Raw genomic sequence first — 25,697 nt, 5'->3', positions numbered from 1 at the left:
CATGACACAATATTTTTTAATGATTCTTTGATGAATAGAAAGTTCAAAACAGCATTTTAAATAAATTTAGTTTTGTTGCAACAATCACTATTGACCAGTGTAATCCATCCTTTCCAAACAGAAGTATTAATTTATTTATAAATATCTTTCTGACCCTTTTTGAGCTTTTGGATGGTAATGTGTCTCATATTTGTTCTATATCATGCTTTAACGTTTTTTTCTAAACATTATTTTCTTTTGCAGCTTGATCACAAAATGAGTAACATCTACGAGTCTGCTGCCACCACGCTGGGCCTCTTCAACAGCCCATGTCTGACAAAAGTAGAGCTCCGTGTGGCCTGTAAAGGAATATCTGATAGAGATGCTCTGTCCAAACCTGACCCCTGCGGCATCCTCAAGATGCAGTCCCACGGACAGTGGTTCGAGGTCTGTTCGTGTTCAGGTTTTGTTTTCTCTAGCACAAACAGAATGATGTTTTTCATGAAGGAACATATCATTTTCACCTGCACAAAACACAATCTATCGTATATGTACATTTTATTACAGTTTTCAGATTTCTGATTTCAAAGAAACGGCTGTTTGTGTGTCATACCCTAGATATTTCATCCAGTCACAAACTCCCTTTCCTCACTTTGAAATTGCTGCACATGTAGTGACTTCTTAGCAAACATCTGATGCTATTGTAAGTTTCCGAGGATACAGTACTTTAGTAATAATCCTTTCACAAACACTAATCTGGACTGAACAGACGCTAGCAAAAGAACTGGCTCTTTATGATACTGAATGTGTTCATGCATATGTCAACGGCTGATTAGCGTTCTGAGACTGTAGTCTCAGCTGTGATGCTGTAATGTGTAAGTAATATAAAACAGCACCGTTAGATCACAAAAAGTGCTCTAATTGTCACGTTGTCTTGTGCCTCGATAATATAACCAATGACAAGGAAGTGCAGTGCTGCAAAAAATAATGTGAAGTGGCCTGTAAGCTTTTGCTAGGTATCTGTGAAAGGTTTCAGTTGCAGTTCAAAACAGGTGTTTCTGGCATACAGGGCTTTTGCTTGGCATAGTTAAGGCTACGATCCATAATTAATAAAGCAGTGCCATTTGAACTCTTGCTGTGAGCACTGAAGTAAAAAAAAAAAAAAAAAAAAGATGTTTGAAACCATATAAGTGGGCTGAAGGCCCGCAGTCTGGAGAATCTCATGAAACCTGTCAAGAAAATGTACTGCTCATATTTCACTTTTATATATTTAGAAGACTAAGCAGGTTTTAAGAACCATAAATATGGCTTGCATTTGGATGTTATTCGCGAGATTATTATCTACATTCATGCTACTTTTGTAAAGCAACCACTAAAACAACCAAAAGTGTCATTTTCATATTCTTGTTGCCGTCATGTGACAAAAAAGTTATATCATATGAAGGGATAGCTCACAGGAAAAAAGACAAATCTGTCATAATTTCTGTCTTCACCTTCATGTTGTTCTAAACATGTTTGAATTTCTTCCTTCTGTGGACCATAAAATAAGATATTTTAAGAAATAGTGCTTTGTTGTTGTTGTTGTTGTCCATACAATGAAAGTCAATAGAAACTAAAATGTTATGTTAATCTTTCATAACTATCTCTTGCAATTGATACTGATATAATTTGATTGTTTTATCAAATTAGATCATTTGTACTGATATTATTTGATTTTAATTTAAAAATACTATGTATATATAACAATAAATATTACTATATTTAATGGAAGTAGTGAAAAAGGAAATTGTCATATGCATTACAGTAATGAGATTTGAAATAATGTTATATAAATGTGTGCCTTAAATTAAATTGTCTTCATGCAATTTTTATTTTTAAGAATTATAAATTACTGGGGCATGCACATATCCTATCATTTGTCTTATAATATCATAACTTTGAAAGAGGTCTCTTATGCTCACCAAAGCAGAATTTACTGTATACATAATGATATATACATTTATGTATGTTTACATTTATAAATATATATATATATATATATATATAATCATTCTGATATGCTGATTTGGTCCTTAAGAAACATTCTTATTTTTATTAATGTTAAAAACAGTTGTGCTGCTTAATTCTGACATAGAAACTTCAAAAGAACAATTTTAAATTAAAATGTATTTTTAACAATATAAAAGTCATTACTGTCACTTTTAAACAATATGTTCTTGCTGAATTCATGTAAATCTTACTGACCCCAGATTTTGTGTATTCTTAACATGCTTTGTCAGATTCACTAAATTATTGATGGCACATACTTGGGATTGAGTACAGTACTATTTAAAATGGTTTGTTATTTTCGTAATGCCACTAATAACCTTTGACAAATTTGATATGCACTTTAAGGACAATAACCCCATTGTCCTATGGATCTGTTCAATTAAGGGCCATTGACATTGATTTGAGATGCGACTGAATGTGAACTGAATTGATCCAGGATATGAACTGGATTAGGGAAAATCATTGTCATCATCCAAACAATCAGCCCGTAATAGAACAGGAATAGATGTCATCGATCCTAGTTCCTAGAAATGGGAAATAAATTAAAACAGCAGAGCTGGAGTGTGACCGTTGCCGTGTTCTGATTGATTCCAGGTGGACCGGACAGAGGTGATTCGCAGCAGCATCAGTCCGGTTTTCTCCAAAGTCTTCACCGTGGACTACTATTTTGAGGAAGTGCAGCGCCTCCGTTTTGAGCTTCATGACATCAGTAGCAACCATAATGGACTCAAAGAGGCTGACTTCCTGGGCGCCATGGAGTGCACACTCGGACAGGTGAATGCACACTTAACGGAAGCGCAGTAGGGAAGATGAAAGCTAGTGGATGGAATGAGTGCGTGAGAGAGAGGATGAGTACATGAGAGGGATTGTGTGGATTCAAAAGGGTAGCAGAGAGCTCACTGGAGCAGGAAGGTGCCCGGTGGGCAGAGGGGCTATTACTTCAAACTCTTTTTATCTAGTCTATGATAAAACAAGATTAAAACCGGTGGTATATAAAGGAACGTAAGAGGGTAAAGAGGACTTGAGGGAAGGAGAGTTCATGTAAGGGTGAGGGCCTGAAGGATTTGGATGCTAACAACAGACACTTATTTAGTTTCAAGCTGTTAAACTGATAAGTCGTAAATGGTGAGAAATAACTACAGTATGTAAATGGTAAATTTTTTAGTTAGCTCTCACCACTTACAGTTGACAAGTAATGTATATTATGTGGTTTGAAAACACTTATTTTTGTGAGTTGAAAATGCTAGATCAGTACATTTTGTTTCCAGTACTTCTTGTTGGTTGATTAGATAAAAATATCCAATTTAATGTTACCATCTATAATATGTGGACATGTAAATATATTGTTGGTGAATGTGGTGCACCTTATGTGTTAGAAAAAATTATATTTTGATCCTGTAAAGTTGTCAAATGGTTTATAAGATCTGTAGGTTAGTTCATCATTGAAATTATAAATAATTTGTGTAAAAATCTTCTGCCTCCTGGTGGATTATCTATGCTCTTCATGAAGTAGAAGGATTTTTAATATCATTTTTAATATGTCTGCCTCCTTGTTGCAACGCATATCTTGTTGCTGCTGAATTAATTTCATATATTAAGCATTCATTTCTTAATATATGTAAAAAAAAAATATATATATATATATATATATATATATAAATAAATATTTATAATTTAACTTTGTTTCATCATTTTTGGCATTAAAACTTTAAAACCGTTTTTGATTACCACAAAGATTCCTAAATATTACTAATTAAATCAAATAATCATTTCATTGTGATTCATAAAGTCAATACCAATTATGTTTTTTTTTTAAAACACAAAAAATATATTTATTTAGTCTAAAGCTTCAATAAACTTCAACAAGAACATTTCATGTTATGTTAAAAACTAGATTTTTCTAACCATTTTCATCCATTTTATATGAATTTAGTCAGATTACATGCACTGTAAGAAACAATCGGAAAAATGAAAGACGGACTGGTAATTTAACATTATTGATTTCATTTATGAATATTTCCTTCAACCCTAAAACACAACACAATGCCTAATTCAACATAAAGGTAAAACAGCCATGAAAAATCAGGAGAATTCCTTCAGGTTTGTCAGGGTTTACAAGTTTGTTAGTGTGTGTGCATGTACTGTATCTGTTTGCCTCATGTCCTCTCCTCTTCCTTCATAGATTGTATCACAGAGAAAACTGTCCAAAGCTTTACTGAAGCAAGGAAACACAGCTGGCAAATCATCTATCACAGTAAGAATAGATGTCTCACCCCCAATTAATTCACTCTGCAAGTTTATGCTCTTTTGTCATAACTGAGCGATGACTTCTTGGAAACCACAGGTCACAGCTGAAGAGCTGTCTGGGAATGATGATTACGTGGAGCTCGCCTTCAGTGCCAAGAAACTGGATGACAAGGTGAGACATCGTCTTTATCTGATCCCCTTTCTGTTTTACTACTCTGGTTTATGAGTAGACAAATTCAAATGGAGCAATGCATCATCTACTACTTCATTAAAATATACTGCTATTTTTAATTTTTCATTACACAATGAGGACAACTTTCAGTCTAAACGCACAGACCATTAAGAAAAATTAAGAAATTATGTGCATTCGGATATAGTCTCTAAATGAGAGAAAGTCAGGACGCTATAAATGTGCCTGGGATTGATGTATGAATTAATCAAAAATTAATTACTGCTCAATTGTGTCATTTCTGCACTGCTAGCACCACCAAATGAAAAGGACTTTCAAAGGATGAAGAGCTTCCAGAACACTCATGTTTGCAGATGTTATATTTACTTTAAAAACAAGAATAAATGTGATTCTTTCTTTGTTTAGGACTTTTTTAGCAAGTCAGATCCATTCCTGGAAATCTTCAGAGTGAATGATGATGGCACAGCATCACTGGTGCACAGAACAGAGGTGAGATTGACAGATGCACACATGCATATTAAATACATGTGGAAGAAAAATTATGTACATGTATCAACTGGTATTTTTCTGTTTATAGACCATTATGAACAATCTGAGTCCTGTCTGGAAATCATTCAAAGTTTCTTTAAATACACTCTGCAGTGGAGACCATGAGCGGGAGTTAAAGGTAGGACAGATATTTTGACTATATCCATTATTATGTTAACATAAACTAAAAACCTATCCATTTGCATACTGTTATGATAACTAGAGATATATTTTTGACAAAAAGCATCTCATTGAAAGGTATACCGCAGCAATGTGACACAATCCCTATGAGGCTGTTATGTCAATGTAGGTTTTTTTTTTTTTTTTTTTTGCTCTTTATTCTGATCTCAGCGTGACCATTTGGTCACATTAGATTAAAATCATCTTGGCAGATTTATGTAATGGCAGTCCTATCCATTCTGCCTCACCATTGCAGCTGACATCTTTCATAGTGAGCTAATTACTGAGTGGGTAAATGCAGCCGTCTGTTTGGAGGGTCCTGACAGTTTCCTGAGGGGAACAGACATGGTGGAACCAAAGACAAAAATTGATGTTACTGCCCTTTAGTCCATTCAAGTCCACAAAATGGGTTGGAGAACTTTCTGTCATTGGGACCAGTTATCCAAGAACACTAATAAGACTACAGAGAGCAAGAAATCCTGTTATCTATATGATACTACAGATTTGAGATAAGAAAGTTAGATTAGACTCAAAGTACTATTCCGTTGACTTCCCATACTGTATGTGCTGTGGCCTTTTTAATATTCGGTATTTTAATTTCTGTTTATCTTATATATATATATATATATATATATATATATATATATATATATATATATATATATATATATATATATATATATATATAAAAACTTCTATTCAGCAAAAATTCATTACATTTATCAATTCTTTTACATTCTTACATATTCTATCTCAAATAAATCCTATTATTTAAAACTTTCTATTCATCAAAGAATCCTGAAAAGAATGAGTCACGTTTCCAAAAAAATAGGAATATATAATAATAATCAGTGTTGGGAGTAACGGATTACAAAAGTAATGCATTACAGTAACATATTACTATTTGCTGTAACGCAGTAGTGTAATTGTAGTAAATGTAATTGTTCAAAGAAAAAAAAAAAAAAAAAACAGCAAGAGCGCAAGACATTAACGAATCAAAAATTAAGCTAATAAGTTCTATTTCCTGTTCGTGGTCAGTCAATAGCTGCGTGTGGTGCCCACCTCTGATATATTTGTTTAGCGATTTTTTTTTTTTTTATCCATCTCTCTCTATCTCGCTTGTGGAACTTTGTATTGTGTGACGTAGTCCAGCGATGGTGTGTTTAGGGCAGGTTTTAGAGGAGTGCCTCGAGGATACTGGCGTGACGTGACATCATTTCGGCCTCTGTGCTCGAGGTCCAAGGCTATTAGCTCCGCCCACCTCCCTGTTAGCCCCGGCTAGCACTGGCTTCACTTTGCCAATTATAAACTATTTATTGTTAGTTGCCTGCCTGGATAGCCCACAGTCATTATGCTACATCAATATGCCCTCTACTGTATGTAAAATGCTCTGCAGTACATCTTGTAATTTTAGAATGTTAAGTTCTACTTCTGTAGTTATTTTGGTGAAAGTAACTCAAAATTAATACAGGAGCCATGTAACGCATTATAATTCTAAGACAGTAATATTGTAAGGTAAGGAATTACTTTTAAATGTTAGTAACAAGTAATCTATGATCTATTACAGTTTGGAAGTAACTTGCACAACATTGATAATAATAGGAAATATTTTCTGGCATATTACAAAGAATAATGACTGCTTTGCCATCATAGCAATACATTACATTTTAAAATATATTATATAGACAACTTATATATTATAATAATAATTAAAAAATCACAATGAAGTTTTTCACAGTTTTAACTGTATTTGTCATCAAATAAATGTAGCCTTGGTGAGCATAAAAGACTAAAAATCTCAAACTAACCCCGAACGTTTACAATTACATATATTTATTTAATTAATTAATTAATCCGTTTTAATCTGATTAAAAATTACTGTAAATAAGCATTTATATAATATATAATAAAGTATTATTTAAATGAAAACACAAAGTTATTTTGAACATTTTTGCTTGGAAATTTCTGTTTCTGTTTTTAAAAACGTTTGACCATGAATTTTTTTTTTTTTTTATACCAAGTATATAATGTTTATTATAATGATGTGAGTTTGTAGTCAGATGTTGTTTTTTCATTGCTCCTCTATGTTAATACTTTTTATTTGTTTTAAAATACATTGATATTGTTATGAAAATAGCAATAAATGCTGGTATGGCAATAAAAGCAAGCAAACAAACAAGCTACTGTACTCAAAGTACACTTACATTAAAACTCCAATTTTTTTAACAACACCAATATGTCAACCTCTAGGATTTTATTACTTATGATTTATTACATTGCAGTTGTTCAGTAAAACAGTGCAGCACTGAAATCAGGTCTATTCCATTTTAAAATGTACCTGTACTGTGTGTGTGTGTGTGTGTGTGTGTGTGTGTGTGTGTGTGTGTGTGTGTGCGTGCGTGCGTGCGTGCGTGCGTGTGTGTGTAGTATCATCCTTGGCCTTAAACTACTTTTTAATAGCATAAAGTTTTTGTGTATGCGTGTGTGTTTGCTTATTTATTCATGAAAGTTCCTAAGATTGTATTATTTTCGTTCTCTTCTCTTAAACCTCTCTCTCTCTGTCACACACACACACACACACACACACACATTCAGATCTCAGCAATGCAGGTGTAAGGTCCTCATTGGTATGCCAATGTAGAAGTGGTGACAGGAGAGCTGTATCGTAATAATCTGTCTTTAAAGATGCTTCTCTTTTTATTCTCATAAGAAAGTTAAGATGAGATTTAGTCTTAGCACTACACTGAGATTCTGCACAAAAGTTGTTTGGAAGAAAAGCCTTTTTGAAATGCTCACACACTGTGCAGGTGACATTTCAGAGAAAGTAAAAGATAACGGGCCAAGAAAGAGACAGGGAGAGCAAAATGAAGAGCTGATTTCTCAATATGTTAAATTGAGAGCTGAATCCCTTGATCAGCTCCAGGCTGGCACTTTACATTGCTGCTCTCAGCTTTACTTGAAAATAACCACCACTTCCTAATTAACTAATGTTTTAAATGCTTGGAAACAAGCCACTTTGAATTAAGCCTTTGGCAATTCTACTAAGTGGCTGAATGAGCAGTTGTGCAACATGTTCATTTATAGCTGAATAAATTACATTTTCAGTCTAAAATTATTAAACATTGTTGATTTGAATCCAAATATTTAAAGGTGATGTTTGACAGTCAAGGACATTTATAGTCAGACAGATGCGAAAACGGTTATTTATTTTAGGGTGACATGTCCCTGAATAAACATGAACTGGTTTGTTTAATATTCATGACTTATTTACACTCAAGGCACTACACACAGCAATGTCTCCGCAGTGAAAACACACACTGAATTCAGATTCACAGAGTTATGGAGCCACTGCAGTAACGTTTTATTCGTGTTGTGGAATTATATCTATATTTGTATAAGACAGGGCAGTTAAACCTTCTTGTTTTGAATTTTGAGAGCTCAGAGATCCATATTTACAACAGAGCTCTGTTATTAGATTCAATTAATCATATATTCTAAAAAAACATAACAATAGTTTACAAAATAATGTTTAATTTCTATAACCTTTATCTTAGTTTACTTTAGTGTGTGTCTGTGTGTCTTGCATTTGCATCTCTTCATCCATCTTTTGGCGATGTTTCCCAACTTTATGCAGAGCAGAGGAGCAGGTGTGAGTTATGCATGCTGAGTTATTGTTGGTTCTCACTTCTTCAGCTGAAAAGTCAACCACAGCATCTCTGTATTAATATTTTAAATGGCCTTCAAACTTTGATTACCACCCGCTTATGTCTCAGCATTAATGATTCATTAACAGCAACGCTACAGTGCGCTGTCTTCCTGCCACTCCTGCCACACACCCACATTCACAACTTCACATACACACACACGGCCAGCGTACCAACGAGAGTGTTAAATCTTTCAATCAACAACATGACACAAGGTATTAAAACTGAAGAAGTGTTACGATAACAAGATGACATTTGTATCACTGCATTGACATTGCTTTTACAATCCTTTATTCCTTCTTGAAACTTTAGACTCCTCGGCTTGTTCCAGATTCAACACCAACTAGATAAAAGCTCTTCTAAATGAACTGTGACATTTCAGTCTTATTGTAGCAAGAAAAGCTGATGCTGTTTTCATTATACCTGTACTTGTGGAAGTTATTAATTATTTCAGCTCTTGGTGTTTGGACACACTGTTTACTTTGTGTGCATTTTTATGTACAATCTATCATTTCTGAGATACTGCTGTTGTGGTTCATTGAAGCAACTCTAAGATTAAAACTAATTTTTGCATATGAGTTGTGGAGGTTAAAGGAATAGTTCATCTAAAAATGAAAATTCTGTACTTATTTACTCACCCTCATGTCTTCGCAAACCTTGCATAAATTTCTTTTTTTTTCTGTTGAACACAAAAGAAGATATTTTGAAGAATGTGAGTAATCGAACAGTTGATGGTATCCATTGACTTCTGTTTTCATGAACATTCTTCAAAATATCTTCTTTTGTGTTCAACAGAGCAGAGAAACATAAAAAGAATAATAAGACTTAAGTTTAAATTGGCTAAATAGTCTCACTAAATGGTACAACAGGAAAAACTTTTGTTAATGTGGTAAAAGAACAAACATAATTCAAAATTTCCCACAAACAAGTCTTAATTTTTGAATGCAATTTAGCTGTTTAAGTTTTGCAGGTGTATCGTTATAGCATGGGTTTTTGTTTGTACTGTATGTTTCTATGTGTGTGTGTGTGTGTGTGTGTGTGTGTGTGAGATAATGTGACCATAAATATTGCTAGAGAAAACTATTTAGCACAGGATATTTATCACGGTTCTTAAGGGACTGAAGTCTCAGACCCTCATGCACAGAGCTAAATTTATTCACAGATTTATTTACTGCATTAAGCATGTGGCTCAGCATATTAAAAATGTGGAATAAATCAAATAGCACTTAAGTTTCAATTTATTCAACTGTGTTATAAATATAGGATGCAGATTGTAAATTCTTTTTTTTTCTTGTTGTAGTGTACAGTATGGGACTGGGATTCAAATGGCAAGCACGACTTTATAGGAGAATTTCAAACCACCTTCAAGGAGATGAAGGCGGCGATGGATGGGAAGCAGGTATAAACACACACACACACACAGTCAGAAAACTGACCCTGTTTCCAATGTAGATTTCCGGCTCTCATCAACACAAAGTACTTTTTTGTTGTTGCATTTTTCAAGTATATACCCTGAAGCACATGGAACGAAGTAAGAGCAATAGCATACTTCATAACTCCAGCTGATGGATATATGCAAAGAAAGCGTCCATTAATAAAAACCCACATCACATCTCGACTGGAGCTTGCCCATGGGCATGCGAACGGTTGTGGAAATTCAAAGAAGATTCTGTGGTCTGATGAGTCTAAAATTTAGCCATTGGAGTTTCAGTTCTAAGCACGTGGGGTCTTTGTTAACATTTTGCCATTCACAAATAGTTCCTATCCAACCTGTTGGGATTTCAAGGGGTTTTAGATAATAGTTAACCAACACTCACATTTGGTTGAGAAAATAAAAATATATTAATCTTTTTGTTTTTAATTAGCATACTTCAAAATATTTTTCCCTTCATCAGAGAGTGCAGTGCATCAGTGATTAAATATCTTATTACAATTATAATATCTTCATTCCAGATCCTCATGCAGGTTCCCTGAATCTCTTTAATTTCTGCCGAGAGCCTCAGGTCTGTTTATGCAGCGGAAACTGAGTCAGTGTGAAAGCTCAACGTGAGCCTGATCTTACAGTTATACAGCGTTTTCTCTTGCAGGCGGTGTGAAACAAGCCTAACACTTGCTTTATGATCTTTATATGTCTCATTTTCTCAGTTTTCATCTCCTATTCTGTACTCACCCTGCCTGTATCATAACAGACACTGAATTCATCATGTCATCTCTCTGTCTGTTTGCGTCTTTCACTGTTTTTCTTTTGAATGCATTTTTGTTCTGGATTTTATAGAGAATTGTGATCTACTGTATTGTCACCATGGACACAATGTTATCTGCAGAGAAACAGAGGGAATAATTAGAGGTACTGTACAGAGTAGGAGGGAAAGGACACACCAAGGAATACACCGAGAATATTGCAATAGAAGAACAAAAGAAAAATCGGCAACAAAAGAGTGCATGTGAGAGTGTTGTGTATTTGTGCTGTGTCAGATGAATGAGAGTGTTTTGAGAGTTTAGAGCACTGTAGTGATGAACTACATACATAAAAAAAAAAAAAAATATATATATATATATATATATATATATATATATATATATATATACATATATATATATATATATACACACACACACACAACCAGTAAGACTAGCATTATATAACAGAGTTATAGACTTATACAGATATATTTTGCTTCAAAAAGGACACAATTGGTAAAACATTTGTTTTAAACCAATTTAGTAACATTTTGTCTCAGTAGAAGCAAATCTCTGCATCCCTATTGGGTGATGTTTAGGTGTACACATACTTATGGCCATATAGAGTACACACCCACACACACACACAGTGTTATCGTGCCGCATACACTCTTATGCATCAGTCTATAGCGTCTGAATGAGTTCACGCTGTTCTGTCGCTTCTCTCATTTGAAATCTATTGCCTGCTCTTCAGATTAGTAGTCATTGTGTTGCTTTTAATTCCATTACCTTCATATTCACCATCATCCCCTTGAATGCTCAGAGGAGCAGAGTCGACAGACTTCAGCATAAGCTTCTCATTGCATTTGTTAATCAGTGGACTTCCTCGTCTGTCAGCACACGCTGATTGCACTGCTAGCGTGGTTCAAAAACAAGTGCTTCATTTTCAGCAGAATACTCTTTCATTCTCTAGTGGTGGAAGAAAACTTCTCGCATACTCTTCAAGACCTGATATGAGATCTTTAGAACATTCTGAGATAATTGTGCTGAAAATAAATCACAGATTTGAGGCAGATCTTTGTATTTTTGCTATTACTGAGCTGTTGTATTCACACCAGAAATGTAAAATGAATAAATAATTGTTTGGCTTGGATAGACATATCTTTTTTGTTCTGACAGGCATCATCACAAGAGAAACTACAAACTGATCTTGGCCAAAAGGTGACTTACCAACACTGACATGCTTGTGAAAGTCTCGTCCGCACTGCTAGCTTACAGCCAATCACTCTCACATTTTCTGAAAGGCTCAAATGCAGCCACTATGTTATGCTGAGTATTTTAGACATCCGTCTATCATTGTGCCTCTCGGCCTGTGGGCATCTTCCTCTCATACAGATAGATCACAAGCCCACTTCAGATGAAATACCTGCAAGCCCAAGCAATTCATCTTGTGGCTCAATGGAATTCAATACAGTGCTGAGTGAATGGCATAGTGCTGAATTGTTGTCTTACTGTTGTACGTTTAACATGTTTCTAACAGATCCAGTGGGAGTGTATTAATCCTAAGTACCAGGTGAAGAAGAAGAATTACAGAAATTCTGGAATGGTCATTCTTACCATGTGCAAGGTGAGGGATTCCTTCACTTTATGTCTGATATATACCATCATTATGACTGCCCCTGTAATGAAGTCACTTTGGGTATAAAAAAAAACAAAAAAAACTATTGTACTATAACTATTTTTTTTAAATGCACACACACACACATGTATAGTATGATATATGTTCTATTAAATGGGTTGATAACTTTGCTGTGCATTCACAGTAGCTACTGTAGGTGAACAGATATGTTGTGTCATCTGTTATCACTGTTTCAGATCATAAAGATGCACTCTTTCCTGGATTACATCATGGGAGGATGTCAGATTCAGTTCACAGTAAGTAGTTTTGGAAGACATTTCCCCCACTATCTTCTGTCATATCTATCTGGATTTTGTAAGTTGTCTGGTGGTTTAGCTTCCACCTGCATGTCTTGTGTTTACACATCATGTGTTCTCTAAATATAAAAAATCCATCATTATTTACTCATTTTAATTTCATTCCAAATCCTAAAGCTTTATTTCTTGCATAGAATACTAAAGTGTAATTTCGAAGAATTGTACTGCTCGCTCTATTTGCATGCAGTTACAGTGAATGGAGACTGAAGCTTTCAAATTTGTAGCAATGTCCGACTCATGAATAATTGATTATTTAGATTCAGATCTTTTCAATGAATCATTTTACTCGAATCAGAATCATTCAAATTCCAATCACTCATTTGATTGCAATTGTTCATATAAAATGTTCATAGTTTTATGAGAATAATTACTTACATTTTAGTCTTAAATTAAACTATCGGTATACAAGTTGGATATACAACGAATACTATTATGGTATTTTTTACACCCTTTTTGAGGCTTGAAAGTTGAGGTTAAATTATTTTTTTTCAAATTATATTTTTTGGGGTGAACTATCCCTTTAACCAGTGTTGTTCTGCAGGTGGCTATTGATTTCACTGCCTCAAATGGTGACCCTCGAAACAGCTGCTCCCTCCACTACATCCACCCTTACCAGCCCAATGAGTACCTCAAAGCCCTGATAGCGGTTGGGGAGATCTGCCAGGACTATGATAGGTGACCCACCAATCAATCCCCCAGTCAAATCATTTAGTCAGTCAAGCACACAGTCAATCAAATGAAATGAAATTTAATGGACTACTCCATTACAGAATGTTTACACCAGTTATTTTCTCAGTACTGGCCATTAAACAAACTTTCAGACTAATCTATCAATTACACATTACATTGATTAATGCATTCAGTCTTATGACTGCCTGCTCCTGAAGGATGCAGAGCTGTCATGTCAAGGATTGTCTTTCTACATTTCAATCACTCTCTTGCCCAATACATCACTTAAACTCAATTATATTTTACCCTTTATATTACATCCCTGCTTTGCTCATCCCCATTGCTCATCTCTGGGGCTCAATGCACGCTCATTAATCCTCCCTGCTTCTGATCTGTTTCCAGCGACAAAATGTTTCCTGCTTTTGGCTTCGGAGCCCAAATCCCACCAGACTTCAAAGTAAGTTATTTTTCCATGTAAAAAAGAAACAGCTTTTTTAGTTATACTTTAAGGGCAAACCATTTTGTAATTATGTGTAATTTTGCAGTAGAAAATTCATTTAAAAAAGTCATTTTTGCTTTTAACACACTTACTGTGAGTCTAGTTTTCATTTGACTGTTAGATTCGTTGCATACTTACAAGTTGAAATTAAATTTACATTTAAGATTAAATATTTACGCAATCCCCTATAATGTTCTTTTTATAAAGAATGCTTAAATTGACTCATCTAAGATTTAACAAACTGAATCTGTACAAGAAGTTTTCCATACAGTACAATAAATCTCCATGCAAACCAGAGTGCTCTGAATCCCTCACCATTACCTGACGGGAGTTTTCTGAATAATTCATGAACTGCCAATGCCCTTTTACTATAATCACCTCATGATTCCTGCTAATCTATGCCAATCACTCAAAATCAGGTCATCTGATTGGTTGCCATGTTTCAATCAGAGGTCATGGCCGCAGTGTGGTTGGATGTGACTCTAAGAATGCATTTTAGTTGACCACAGTCCAATCCACAGGGAAGCTCCCATGTTTTATGCATGGTTTTATACCTTCCATTGGCTGCAATAACTCTGAATATAATTGAACCATAAGAGCCTATGAATAAAATAAAGAAACAAAATGTTTTAGATCTTCCAGTACATTATATGAAGTTTAACATCATAATTTAATATCATGGAGTCTTTTTCTCCATGCCATTTGAAAAAAGCAATTTGTTTCAAAACAGTGTAGACTCACTCTCCCATCGCTGCCTCTGATCTCTCAGTTTTTGTCACTTAACTGTGTGTATTTTTTCTCTCCTCAATTTAGGTTTCTCATGATTTTGCTGTGAATTTTGATGAGGACAACCCAGAATGTGCTGGTGAGTCATCAGAGTGTAAACTTCATGCCTCTACAAGCGTTTTCTTTTTCAAAGAGAAAGTTCAGTGAAATCCAAACATCTCTCACACACACTCAGTGGCAAACAGAAGCATAAACAATGAACTGATGCGCATGCATTTAAATGAGGCTGTGCTCTGCTTTAAATGAGCAAATTCAGAAACAAACACGCACCCCATACAACCTCTGGGTCAAAGGTCACGTTTTAATCTGACATTTTAAGGTCAGTAAATTTAAATGACCACTAATGCAAAAAAATAAAACATCCATTCAATGTCACCTTACAGAACCGATAATTGCTCAGTGCAGAAAGTAGTTTTAAGAGAATATGTTTTACACTACTTTTTATTTCTTACTGCACTGACATTTTGTTTTATGCGTAAAAGATAATTGCAAAATTTGTGAGGTTTAAAATGAACTTATGTTGAACAATATGTTCAAAAACAAGGCAGTGTATTGACCTGATGGGCTATGTGTGTTTTGCAGGTATACAAGGTGTTGTTGAGGCTTATCAGAACTGCCTCCCGAAAATCCAGTTGTACGGTCCCACTAATATTGCTCCCATCATCCAGAAAGTTGCCAACTCTGCCTCTGAGGAGATGCATACCAAAGAGGCCATGGTTAGTCAGAGAGAGAGAAAGAGAGAGAGAGCACCTTTAATTAGACTGTAGGGCTCAATTTCTGCACAGCACCATATTGACTCCATCTGCTTTACTGCTGCTCCTTTTTTCATAAAAACAACCCAAGTTGCTGATGCATCGAGAAAAGAAAACATGCAGTGGAAGAGCACAGCAAAATGAAATTTTCTTATATAATATTAAAACATCCTTTTAGCAATATAAATTTATTTGAAAAGCAGAACTGCATCAAATAAGGCTCGTTCTCAGAAAATTGTTTATTTACTTGGTTACTTACTAATTTGTTAAAATGAAAATACAGATTGTCAAATAAAAAAATTCCTGTTAAGTAATTTTTATTATTTTTTTAAATGGAAAAAGCCTTTTTTAAATGCAAAATCTGAATTTTCAGCAGCCGTTACTCTAGTCTTTATTGTCTAATATGCTTTGGATGCTCAAGAATCATTTCTTATTTTTAGCAGTGTTGAAAATATTTGTATCTGTTTTTATGAAAACTACCATTCAAAAGCTTGGGGTAAGTATGATCAAATAAAAAGAAATAAAAAATGTTATGCAACATTGATGTATTAAATTGTTGAAAAGTGACAATAAAGACTTATTTCAAAATAAGTCTGAAATAATTTTGTGTTCAAATGTTTCAGTGTTGTTCAATGAATTTTTGACTCATTAAAGAATTTAAAAAAAAAAAAACACAGTTTCCACAAAAACATTAAGCATCAAAAACTGTTTTTAACGTTGATAATAATAAAAAACATTATTATTAATTGAGTATTTTATTAGTACTACCATAAATTAAATTTAAAAATATATATTTAATTAGAAAATGGTTATTTTAAATTGTAATGTTTAATATATTTGAATATAAACATTTTTACTTTGGCAAATTTAGTGTGGTTTATGCTGAAAATAAAAGAGTTTGTTGATTATAATAGCGCTCTGAGTGCAAGACAAAGACAAACACATTGTGATCATATTAGTGTGAGTCTCAATATTTAAATGTTCTCTCACATTAGATTTGTTCCTCATTTGTTAGGAATACTTTATTCTGCTAATCCTGACGGATGGAGTGATCACAGATATGGCGGACACACGAGAGGCCATTGTTCACGCATCCCACCTGCCCATGTCCGTCATCATTGTGGGCATAGGCAACGCAGATTTCAGCGACATGCAGATGCTGGACGGGGATGATGGAATCCTCCGCTCTCCTAAAGGAGAACCCGTCCTGAGGGACATCGTGCAATTTGTGCCCTTCCACCACTTCAAACATGTGAGTAAAAACAGAAGTATCTTAGTTCACCCAAAAATCTATTCTGTCATTATTTGCTCTCAGTCACATTGTTGGAATAAATAATGACAAAATATTCCGACACTTCTCTTTATATTCAAATTTGAAATCATTTTAAAAGAATCCTGTCGGGATCTGGTGAAACCAAGAACATAGAAAGCCAAACCTGAAAGTTTTAAGTGATTACTAACAAGTCGAAGCTTAATGAACAGATGTTTCTAATGAAGAGGAATGCATCGTGCCAGGTTTGGTGATTTGAGAAGCTGTATGGTACCCCGGGTCAGGGCATAGTCAGGAAACCAAACTACAAGAGGATGCCGTACATCTGAAGGCATCCAGGCTTCTTTTCATCTCTCTCCTCTCAGGTCTCTCTGAGCTCCAATAACAAGCATCTCGGCGCTGGAACAGAGGAAAGGAAAACATCAAAGCTCTTAGATTTTACAGGCCTGTGTTTAGTTTAATTAAGGAGAATGAAATCGTTCATGTAGAACAGTCTTCATTATGAAGGCGACTTTTTTAGGAGACGTTAGGCATATTCTGTCCTGCTTTAACCCAGAGATATTCCTGCATCTGAAGTTGAGTTCATGCAAAGTTCAGTTTTTTATTCCAATTTGTAAATGTTTTTTTCTATAAATCCTATGTTAGTTATAATGAGACAAAATTGTCTTTGTAACTTCATTATTATTACTAATTCAGTATTTTTTTAATTTAATTTCTAAATCATTTATTACCTATATAAAAGTGACAGCTGTGAGAAAAAAAAAATGGAATAGATTGGCAGGAACACATGGGAGAGACATGATTCATAATTAATTTCAATACAGTAACATTAGAATGTAGCTTAGCTAACAATGCATAATTTTTAATTGCATATAATAATTCGTTTTTCAAAATGCTTTACAGTTTTGATTTTTTTTTTTTTTTTTTTTTTTTTTTTTTTTTGGCCAGAGGTTTTCAAATTGAATCAAAAGAAATGCGGTTTTCGGAGTACATAGTTAAACATTTTTTTTTTATGTTTATAAAAAATATTATTATTAGCATTAGGATTGTTCAGTGTTTTATTAAAAAATATTATTATTAATTTTGTTTAATTATTAAATATTTATTATTGTTTCTTCTTTTGCGTTGATGTTTTTTTGTAACTGGTGATGTAGTTGTGCATTTTAAATCTTCAGGTTTTTCATTTGATTTATTGAACCTTTTGTCTAAAGCTTCATGTGCAGTAAACTCCAGAGAAGGGTTTTGTTTTGCATTCTTCTGGAAGACGTCTGGAAGGAAACCTGCTACCTCAGGTCAACTTCTGCAATATCACACAATTCATAAATATTGCGCAAATCTGAAGGTGTGAAGTTGGCTGTCCAATACGAATACTTGTGTGTGTGTGTTATTTTTAGCTCTGTCCTGCTGGGTTTTTTCGGGTGTGTTTTGCGGATGGAGTGAAATAGGAGTGACTCCTTTCCTGTATCACCTACTCAAGCACAAGAGAGTGTGAGATTTCATCTGTATTCCATTCTCTCATCCTTCCCTCCGTCCTTTCTTCCTCACAGGCCTCTCCTGCAGCGCTGGCTAAAAGTGTTCTGGCTGAGGTTCCCAATCAAGTGGTGGATTACTACAATGGAAAAGGCATCAAGCCCAAATGCCTGTCGGACTTTGAGTCTTCCAGAGCGTTCAGTCCCTGAGCTACGCACAGCCATATTCGTCTCAACTTCAAGATATCTTCATTGATCATTTCAGAGCTTGCTGCATCAGATTAAGAATCGACAAGCATCCTTGTTGTTGTTGTTTAGTTTTTTCCTCATAGGTTTCCAATAGCATTGGGCAAAGATGTCCTTAGCTGTCCATATTTTCTTTTATGCAGTTGTTAGTTATATTAACGGTGCACTCAGTCATTTTTTGTTTTGGTTTCCCCGGCTTATATTTCAGTTGTCTTGGAAGAGTTGTATTCAGTCATATGATCTCAACATGGCCAACATTTCGAAAAAGTATTATTAATTATGTATAAAAGGATTTAATGTTGATGAAATCACCGAATCTAACTTCTAACATAACAATGGGAAAGATTAATTTCATTGCAATCAAACCAATCTGCCAGCACTTTTCAATGAGCCGTCACCTACTCTGTGTAATTAGAAGGAAAGCCGAAAGAATGAAACATTCTACCTGACTGTCTTCCTTTTTTTTGTTCATTAGTGTTGGCATTTGTTACCTTATTACTGTTATTTTTGGTGGACCTGCTATACAAGGGCTATATAGTCCAATATAGCACAGTATTCCGATGCATAATAGTTTAGGAGGCAAGTGATTATTAGTTATTGGCCAGTGCATGACCAATGCTCAGTTAGTAAACACTGTTAGTCCTTTATAATCCAAAATGCAACAATTGTATTGCTTTATTCAATTTACCTGCAAAAAGTTTGTGGTCGGTAGGATTTTAATGTTTTTTTTTATGCTCACAGAGGCTTGCTTGCTTACCCACCTCAAACTTTTATACAGTAGTGTATTTATTTTAAAACTTATTTTTAATGTGAGGCCTTTATGACTTATAATTGTTACATACAATTAAGTGTATTGTATAGCTCCATAAACAAATACACACAGTATGTATTTGAAAGCATGTGGAATGGATACTTCCAGTATTTAGGCATTCATTGTTTTTGTTCTTTTCTACAGGTTTCTTGACATTTGTTTTGCAGAATTTCTTTATATAATCTAATATTATAAAGTTATTTCAGACGTTTGGAAATAGTAATTGCGTATTTCTGGTGCTGTATTTGACAGATTTCTCTTTTCCTTTTATGCATTTCTTTCCTTCTTTCTTCTGTTTGGAGCGTGTGTGTATGTATGCTTGCTCACTACTGAAACCAGGACTGTATTTTGCATGTTGCCAATAATTAAAAAGTTTTTCCCACTTTTGTTTCTCAGCTTTTTGTTTTGATGTTCACTGGATGCGCTTACTTCAGCATCACATTACAAACACACACAGTTCTCTCTCATAACCAGAAAATTGATTTAGAATTTCTGTTTAATGCTACAATACTGTAATACACTCAATGCAAAATTTTGAGGGATGCTTGAATGTAAAGGCTCTTGACAGGCATCAGAAGACTTTGAGAAATGGAGTCCTTGAGGCGTGATCGACTCTTTGATTCGGAAGAATCTTTGAAGTCTAAACACAAACATGCACACGTCTCTCCACACAAGCACACAGCCTTTCAATTAGCTCCATCATGTATAATTAAACACTCGGATCAGCAGAACAAGACCAGGAGATATCAGGAGAATGAGAGATCATGTCATTTATCATATTCAACAGATCCATTAGTCAGATTCAACAGATTATTTATTGTTAGTGATTTTACAGATACTTTCTCATTCAAAACAATTTGCAGCAGGGAATGAAATCTGAGGTTGAATGTCTTTCACAAGGATACAGTATTGCTAGACTCCCATAAATATCCACTTCAATATTTTCTTTATCTTTTAAATAAGCATGTTAAATAACATGATTATGCATATAAAATACTGCATTTATTATATTTTTCAATGCTTATGTAATTGTTGAATTATTACTTCCTGTATCTCAACCACCAAACATTCGGCTTGACACACACACATATATATATGCATGTTGATTCTTTTCCATTTTATTTGATTGCCTTAAAAATGGAAATATGTTTCATTAGTTAACAGATGTGATTCAGGTGCTGTGTACCACTACATACTCTCAGATGTCTAAATCTGTGTGGTCAGTTTATCCTGATGTCTGAATATGATCATCACCTGCTGCTGAAATATGTACATACGTAATACTCCTCAGACCTCTGAGTGTGAACATTGCTGGCAGCAGGCTGGACAACATGTGATATTGGATGAGGCAGATAGCAGGATGGTTAAGAAAACTGGCAGGTCAGAGGATAACGCAACTGGCAGGTTGTAGGAAGAAGCAGCTGGCAGGGTGGTTGAGCTAGCTGGCAGCATGATGGAAGCAGAAGCTGGCAGGACAAAGGGAGCAGCTGAATTGTGGTTAGGGCTCAATATGCAGTGGTTCTCAGGTCTTCAAGAAAAACCCATGGTAGGCAGAGCATCAGGTCTTCCTCAAATCCGTTACCCTCCTGATCTTCTACATTCTTTTCTGCAGCTCAGTTTAGCATCTGAAATTTATGATTTAAAAAAAAAGAATATATGATAATTAAATGGGAGAAAAACAATTTTGTTCCTCCACTGTGAGTGTTTGGCAGAGACAGAGCCTTTTAGTTCTGTTTCAGCTTTGATTAGGTGTTGCAAGACAAAAGAAATTCACCAAAATAGTTCTACATATTATCACACATGATTGAATGTCTGCAAAGAACATATTTTGATTATATTGTTTTGTTAGGAAATTGTTCAATCATGTCAGAGGGTAAAAAAATAAATAATTAGTTTTAAGAGTGCTTGGAAACAGGAATTTTGCAGTTCAGTAAAATTGATGTTTTAGTATATTGTATGGCAGAACTTATAGTAAACATCTTAAGACCAGCTAAAGCTATGTAAAGAAACCTTTGCTGGGATGTAACAACTGCTTAATAAAACAATATGTATTAATCCAAGCAGATCAATAAATAGAAAATAAACAATATGTTTTAAGTACAATGTTTTTTTTTTCATTTTATATAGAGACACAATATAATATACAATATAATACAATATAAAGTTTATAACAATATAATTTGACTAGATTAATATTTATCATTTTTATTTTTGTGAGGAACAATTTATTTTTGTATTCTTGATTTTGTAATATTGTTTTGTCATTTAAAAATTAGTAGCGATAAACCGAACAAATCTATTGTCCTCACTCCTCAGCAAAAACAATAGCACACTATTGAGTGCTGAGGGAACTAATATAAAAGGGAATTTAAATGAACAATATAATAGAAAAAATAAATAGTTTGCATTTTATTTTCTATTATGCAAACTATAACCATAACGCGCTACTGAGTGCTTAGGGAACTATATTTTGAAACGTCAGAGACCGGCGACCGTTTTTCCGCGTAACACCGGAAGGGGAAGAAATGTCCTTCTACTGCAGGACGAACACGAGACTGTTATGTCTGCTATGATGATGTGACCGAGCCAAATGAACGAGCTGTAGTTGTGTTGTATGATAATTGTAAATAATAAAAATGACAGCACTGACTTATAGGTTTATTAAGCTAGCTGATGGTTTGCTAAGAGAAGCACCAGTAACCGTTTACCGAGTTGGAGCAGCGCTGAAGAGGTATTTGAATATTAACATCATAAAACAATGTAATATTTAACTCGGTATCGTTTAAATATATTAAATACAGCAACTCTTATAAGGCGTATTCTACAGTACCATCAGGTTTAACAACTTTATGTAATGTCACTGTCATCACATTATCAACTTTTAACGTGATATTTATGTAAAAAGCCTTGTTTTCTGTCTTCAGCAGACCCCCTGTCATTCAGTGTATAAGAGCGCATCGAACAAACACCTGGTGGGACGAGCACCTCACAGAAGATAATGCTTCCTTCCTAAAGAAGGCTGTTACAGAGGAATACAAACAACAGACCACAGACAAACTCAATCCTCTCAAGGATGAGCCCTGGCCCAGACATGAGTGGGCAGAAGGTGGGTCTCACCATCAGAACCCATGCAGTCTGTGGGTGTCTGCTCCCTTCCAATCCTAAAGGAGGCAGCGTGCTTGTGCTCATAATTGTGTTATGTACATGGATTACTACTTAAGTTTTTATGATTGTATTGTTTTGTAATCTGCATCTCCTCAGGGAGTCGGAGAGTCGGTCTTGTGGCCGTAAAACTTGGAATGATGCCTGTGTGGACCAAATCTGGAGAGAGACACGTAGTGACAATGCTGCAGGTAAAGAGGATTCCAATTCATCACTTTATTACAGCACATGAAATCTATTTTTGAGAACAATATTAAAAAAAAACCTGTGAATTACACACAGTTACAACCTGTCAAAGTGATTTTTATATTTACATTTTAATCAATACATTGATTGAGCCACTTCATATGCCAATATTAATAATACTTTATTTAAGAACAATATTGTGATTCTTTAACAGATTTTGTCCAGTAGGACATGTTTAACGTGTTGTGACATAAATTCACCAAATTATGCTGAATTGGTGCATTAGTGATTAATACAATTCATTAAGTTTAGTCTATTATATTGTACTGCTGAGGTATGGAAGCAAAGATCGGTAAAAACACCAGAAGTGAAGTGAAAGTGAAGTGAAAGTGACATTCAGCCAAGTATGGTGACCCATACTCAGAATTTGTGCTCTGCATTTAACCCATCCGAAATGCACACACACAGAGCAGTGAACACACACACACTGTGAGCACACACCCGGAGCAGTGGGCAGCCATTTATGCTGTGGCGCCCGGGGAGCAGTTGGGGGTTCGATGCCTTGCTCAAGGGCACCTAAGTCGTGGTATTGAAGGTGGAGAGAGAGCTGTTCATGCACTACCCCCACCCACAATTCCGTCCGGCCCGAGACTAGAACTCACAACCCTTCGATTGGGAGTCCAACCCTCTAACCATTAGGCCACGACTTCCCTAAAATCAGAATCAGCCTCCATGGAGTTGGTGTCCCTGAGCATGGTATTTTGTTCCAAGCTTGTTCCAGGAAGCTGCACTTCTCATGCCATCTCAATCAAACATAAGAGTAACACATCCATATCTCTGTCAGGTGCAAGACTGTCATGTTGTGAAACATCTACCCAAGGAAGAGTATAACGGACGCACAGCAGCCCTGATTGTGGGAGGAAAAAACGTCTCTCCATTTCATGTGAGTAAGATCTGACTTTAACCTTTTTCAGTAAGACTGCTCTTGTCCACACACTTTCCTCCTCCTCATAACAAACCATTACCTCTTCACCTTTCTGTCAGTCCTTGACTTCTCCGTATATTAGACTGGAGCTTTTCAGTTTCTTTGGAGAGGGAGTATAATAAGACCTGAAGAGCTCCTGGAGAGAATTTACTGAGCTCTCTGTAGATGTAGAGGTCACCTTTGTGTGTATGTGCATATTAAGGGAAATTAAACGGGAAAACTAGGACTTCTTTCTTTTATGCAACTTTTTAATTGTATTCTTCTCTCTCTCTCCTCACTTGTTTTTTTTCTTCTATTGGTGTTATAAAAAAGACTAACAGAGATGGACAGATGTGAGCATGGTATAAAGAGGTTGAACTAAACTGTTCTATGGAGTTTGTAATGAATAAAAGCTTTGGTCAGTGTCCCTTTTTGCCCTTTTGGCAGTAAGCTGGCGTGTATATTTGTGTGTCTTCTGTCTATATTTGACAGCTGCTACAAAGTGCTGCTTGAAGTATAATTGTCAAATGTCCTGACCTTCAGTCTGAGCCTTCAGCCTCTCTAGAGCCAAAAACACAGCAGAGCAGTTTGGGTTTAATGTATTCTCTCTTTCATTCTCCCTTTCTAGTTTTGAAGGATTATAAATGTTAGTGAATCCCTTGAAGTAACTGAAAGTCAGTCTGTCTTTTTCACAGAGGCCAGAGGGATATTTAGAGGTTTTCCGGAATGCAGGAGTTCCTCCTAAACAGAAACTCACCACGTTTTGTGTGTCGGACAACGCCATCATCAAACCAGGTTGCTTCACCTGTCAAAACTCTTTGCTTATCGCCAGATAAAGAATTAAGTCATTTCAGCTGTATTCCTTTACTCTCATACTTTTATTTTTTCGGTTTTGTATTTAGGTTTTCTTGTCGTGTTTTGTGTATTTTAAAAATTATTATTATTATTAATTTTTTTTAAAACCATTTTCAATTTAGTTTCTGTTGTTATTTATTTATTTATTTTCTGGTCTAGGCACTCCTCTCTATGCAGCTCACTTCCGTCCAGGACAATATGTGGATGTCACAGCAAAAACGTAGGTCAAGTTCACACACACAAAGTGTCAATATACTTTTTAATATATATATATATATATATATATATATATATATATATATATAGATAGATAGATAGGTATATAGATAGGTATATAGATAGGTATATAGATATAAATACATAGATAGATAGATAGATAGATAGATAGATAGATAGATATAGATATAGAGATGCCTTTTTCCACGTGAAATTCTTATGACACCCACCATATATTTAATGAACAGAGCCTTGCTTCACATAATTTTGAGTCGTGTCTGAGATCCTGCCTGTCTGCAGCTTCATCCACATCTCTTATGTTGTTACACAGCGTATGAGGACTCAATGTTCTGTTTACATCTTTACTGTATTAAACTGTTGATCTTTTTATTGTAGAATTGGTAAAGGTTTTCAGGGAGTGATGAAGCGCTGGGGGTTCAAAGGTCAGCCAGCTTCCCATGGACAAACTAAAACACACAGGAGGCCAGGCTCTCTGGGGCCGGGAGGGGTCAGTTTTTTTATTTCTGTACTTATAGAGTGTCACTCTTAATGCCAGCGGGGTTTGCAGGGTGATTCCTGTGTTTTTTTTTTTCTAGGGATGCATGATATATGGGCAGTGTATGTAATTCTTTTTGTTTTCATACATAAACTACTGTTCAAAGTTTGGTCAGTAAGATTTATTTTAACAGAAATTAATACTTTATTTAAAAAAAAAAAAAATGTAATACTGATAGATTTTCCCCAAACTGTGTATTTTCA

General features: G+C 35.0%; 3 protein-coding genes across 6 annotated transcripts in view; 2 read left to right on the top strand and 1 right to left on the bottom strand.

Moving 5' to 3' along the window:
* LOC128012867 (cerebellin-2-like) overlaps positions 1 to 25,697 on the bottom strand; it is a 636,721-nt gene that overhangs the window by 264,570 nt on the left and 346,454 nt on the right. The gene's annotated exons all lie outside the window — the stretch shown is intronic.
* LOC128012858 (copine-4) lies at positions 249 to 19,928 on the top strand. Of its 2 annotated transcripts, XM_052595425.1 has the most exons (16): positions 249 to 426; positions 2,623 to 2,802; positions 4,211 to 4,282; positions 4,373 to 4,447; positions 4,871 to 4,954; positions 5,043 to 5,132; positions 10,178 to 10,276; positions 12,238 to 12,279; positions 12,599 to 12,685; positions 12,934 to 12,993; positions 13,595 to 13,728; positions 14,125 to 14,179; positions 15,035 to 15,086; positions 15,590 to 15,723; positions 16,775 to 17,011; positions 18,577 to 19,928. In XM_052595425.1, exons 1-16 carry the CDS (start codon positions 256 to 258, stop codon positions 18,706 to 18,708), a joined length of 1,704 nt encoding a protein of 567 aa, XP_052451385.1. In that variant the 5' UTR covers positions 249 to 255; the 3' UTR covers positions 18,709 to 19,928. The 2 variants fall into 2 exon arrangements, with proteins under 2 accessions (XP_052451385.1, XP_052451386.1); XM_052595426.1 differs by lacking the exon at positions 12,238 to 12,279.
* LOC128012865 (39S ribosomal protein L3, mitochondrial-like) lies at positions 22,052 to 25,503 on the top strand. Of its 3 annotated transcripts, none has more exons than XM_052595436.1 (7): positions 22,052 to 22,286; positions 22,480 to 22,665; positions 22,821 to 22,908; positions 23,748 to 23,846; positions 24,563 to 24,662; positions 24,882 to 24,942; positions 25,335 to 25,503. In XM_052595436.1, exons 1-7 carry the CDS (start codon positions 22,192 to 22,194, stop codon positions 25,486 to 25,488), a joined length of 783 nt encoding a protein of 260 aa, XP_052451396.1. In that variant the 5' UTR covers positions 22,052 to 22,191; the 3' UTR covers positions 25,489 to 25,503. The 3 variants fall into 3 exon arrangements, with proteins under 3 accessions (XP_052451396.1, XP_052451397.1, XP_052451394.1); XM_052595437.1 differs by having other exon boundaries at positions 22,053 to 22,286; positions 22,483 to 22,661; positions 22,817 to 22,908; XM_052595434.1 differs by having other exon boundaries at positions 22,053 to 22,286; positions 22,480 to 22,661; positions 22,817 to 22,908.

This window comes from Carassius gibelio, chromosome B24, assembly GCF_023724105.1.
Source record: "Carassius gibelio isolate Cgi1373 ecotype wild population from Czech Republic chromosome B24, carGib1.2-hapl.c, whole genome shotgun sequence".
NCBI classification, from domain to species: domain Eukaryota; kingdom Metazoa; phylum Chordata; class Actinopteri; order Cypriniformes; family Cyprinidae; genus Carassius; species Carassius gibelio.
Note: the sequence above shows the minus strand (reverse complement) of the source record. Positions and strands in the feature narration are given on the sequence as shown.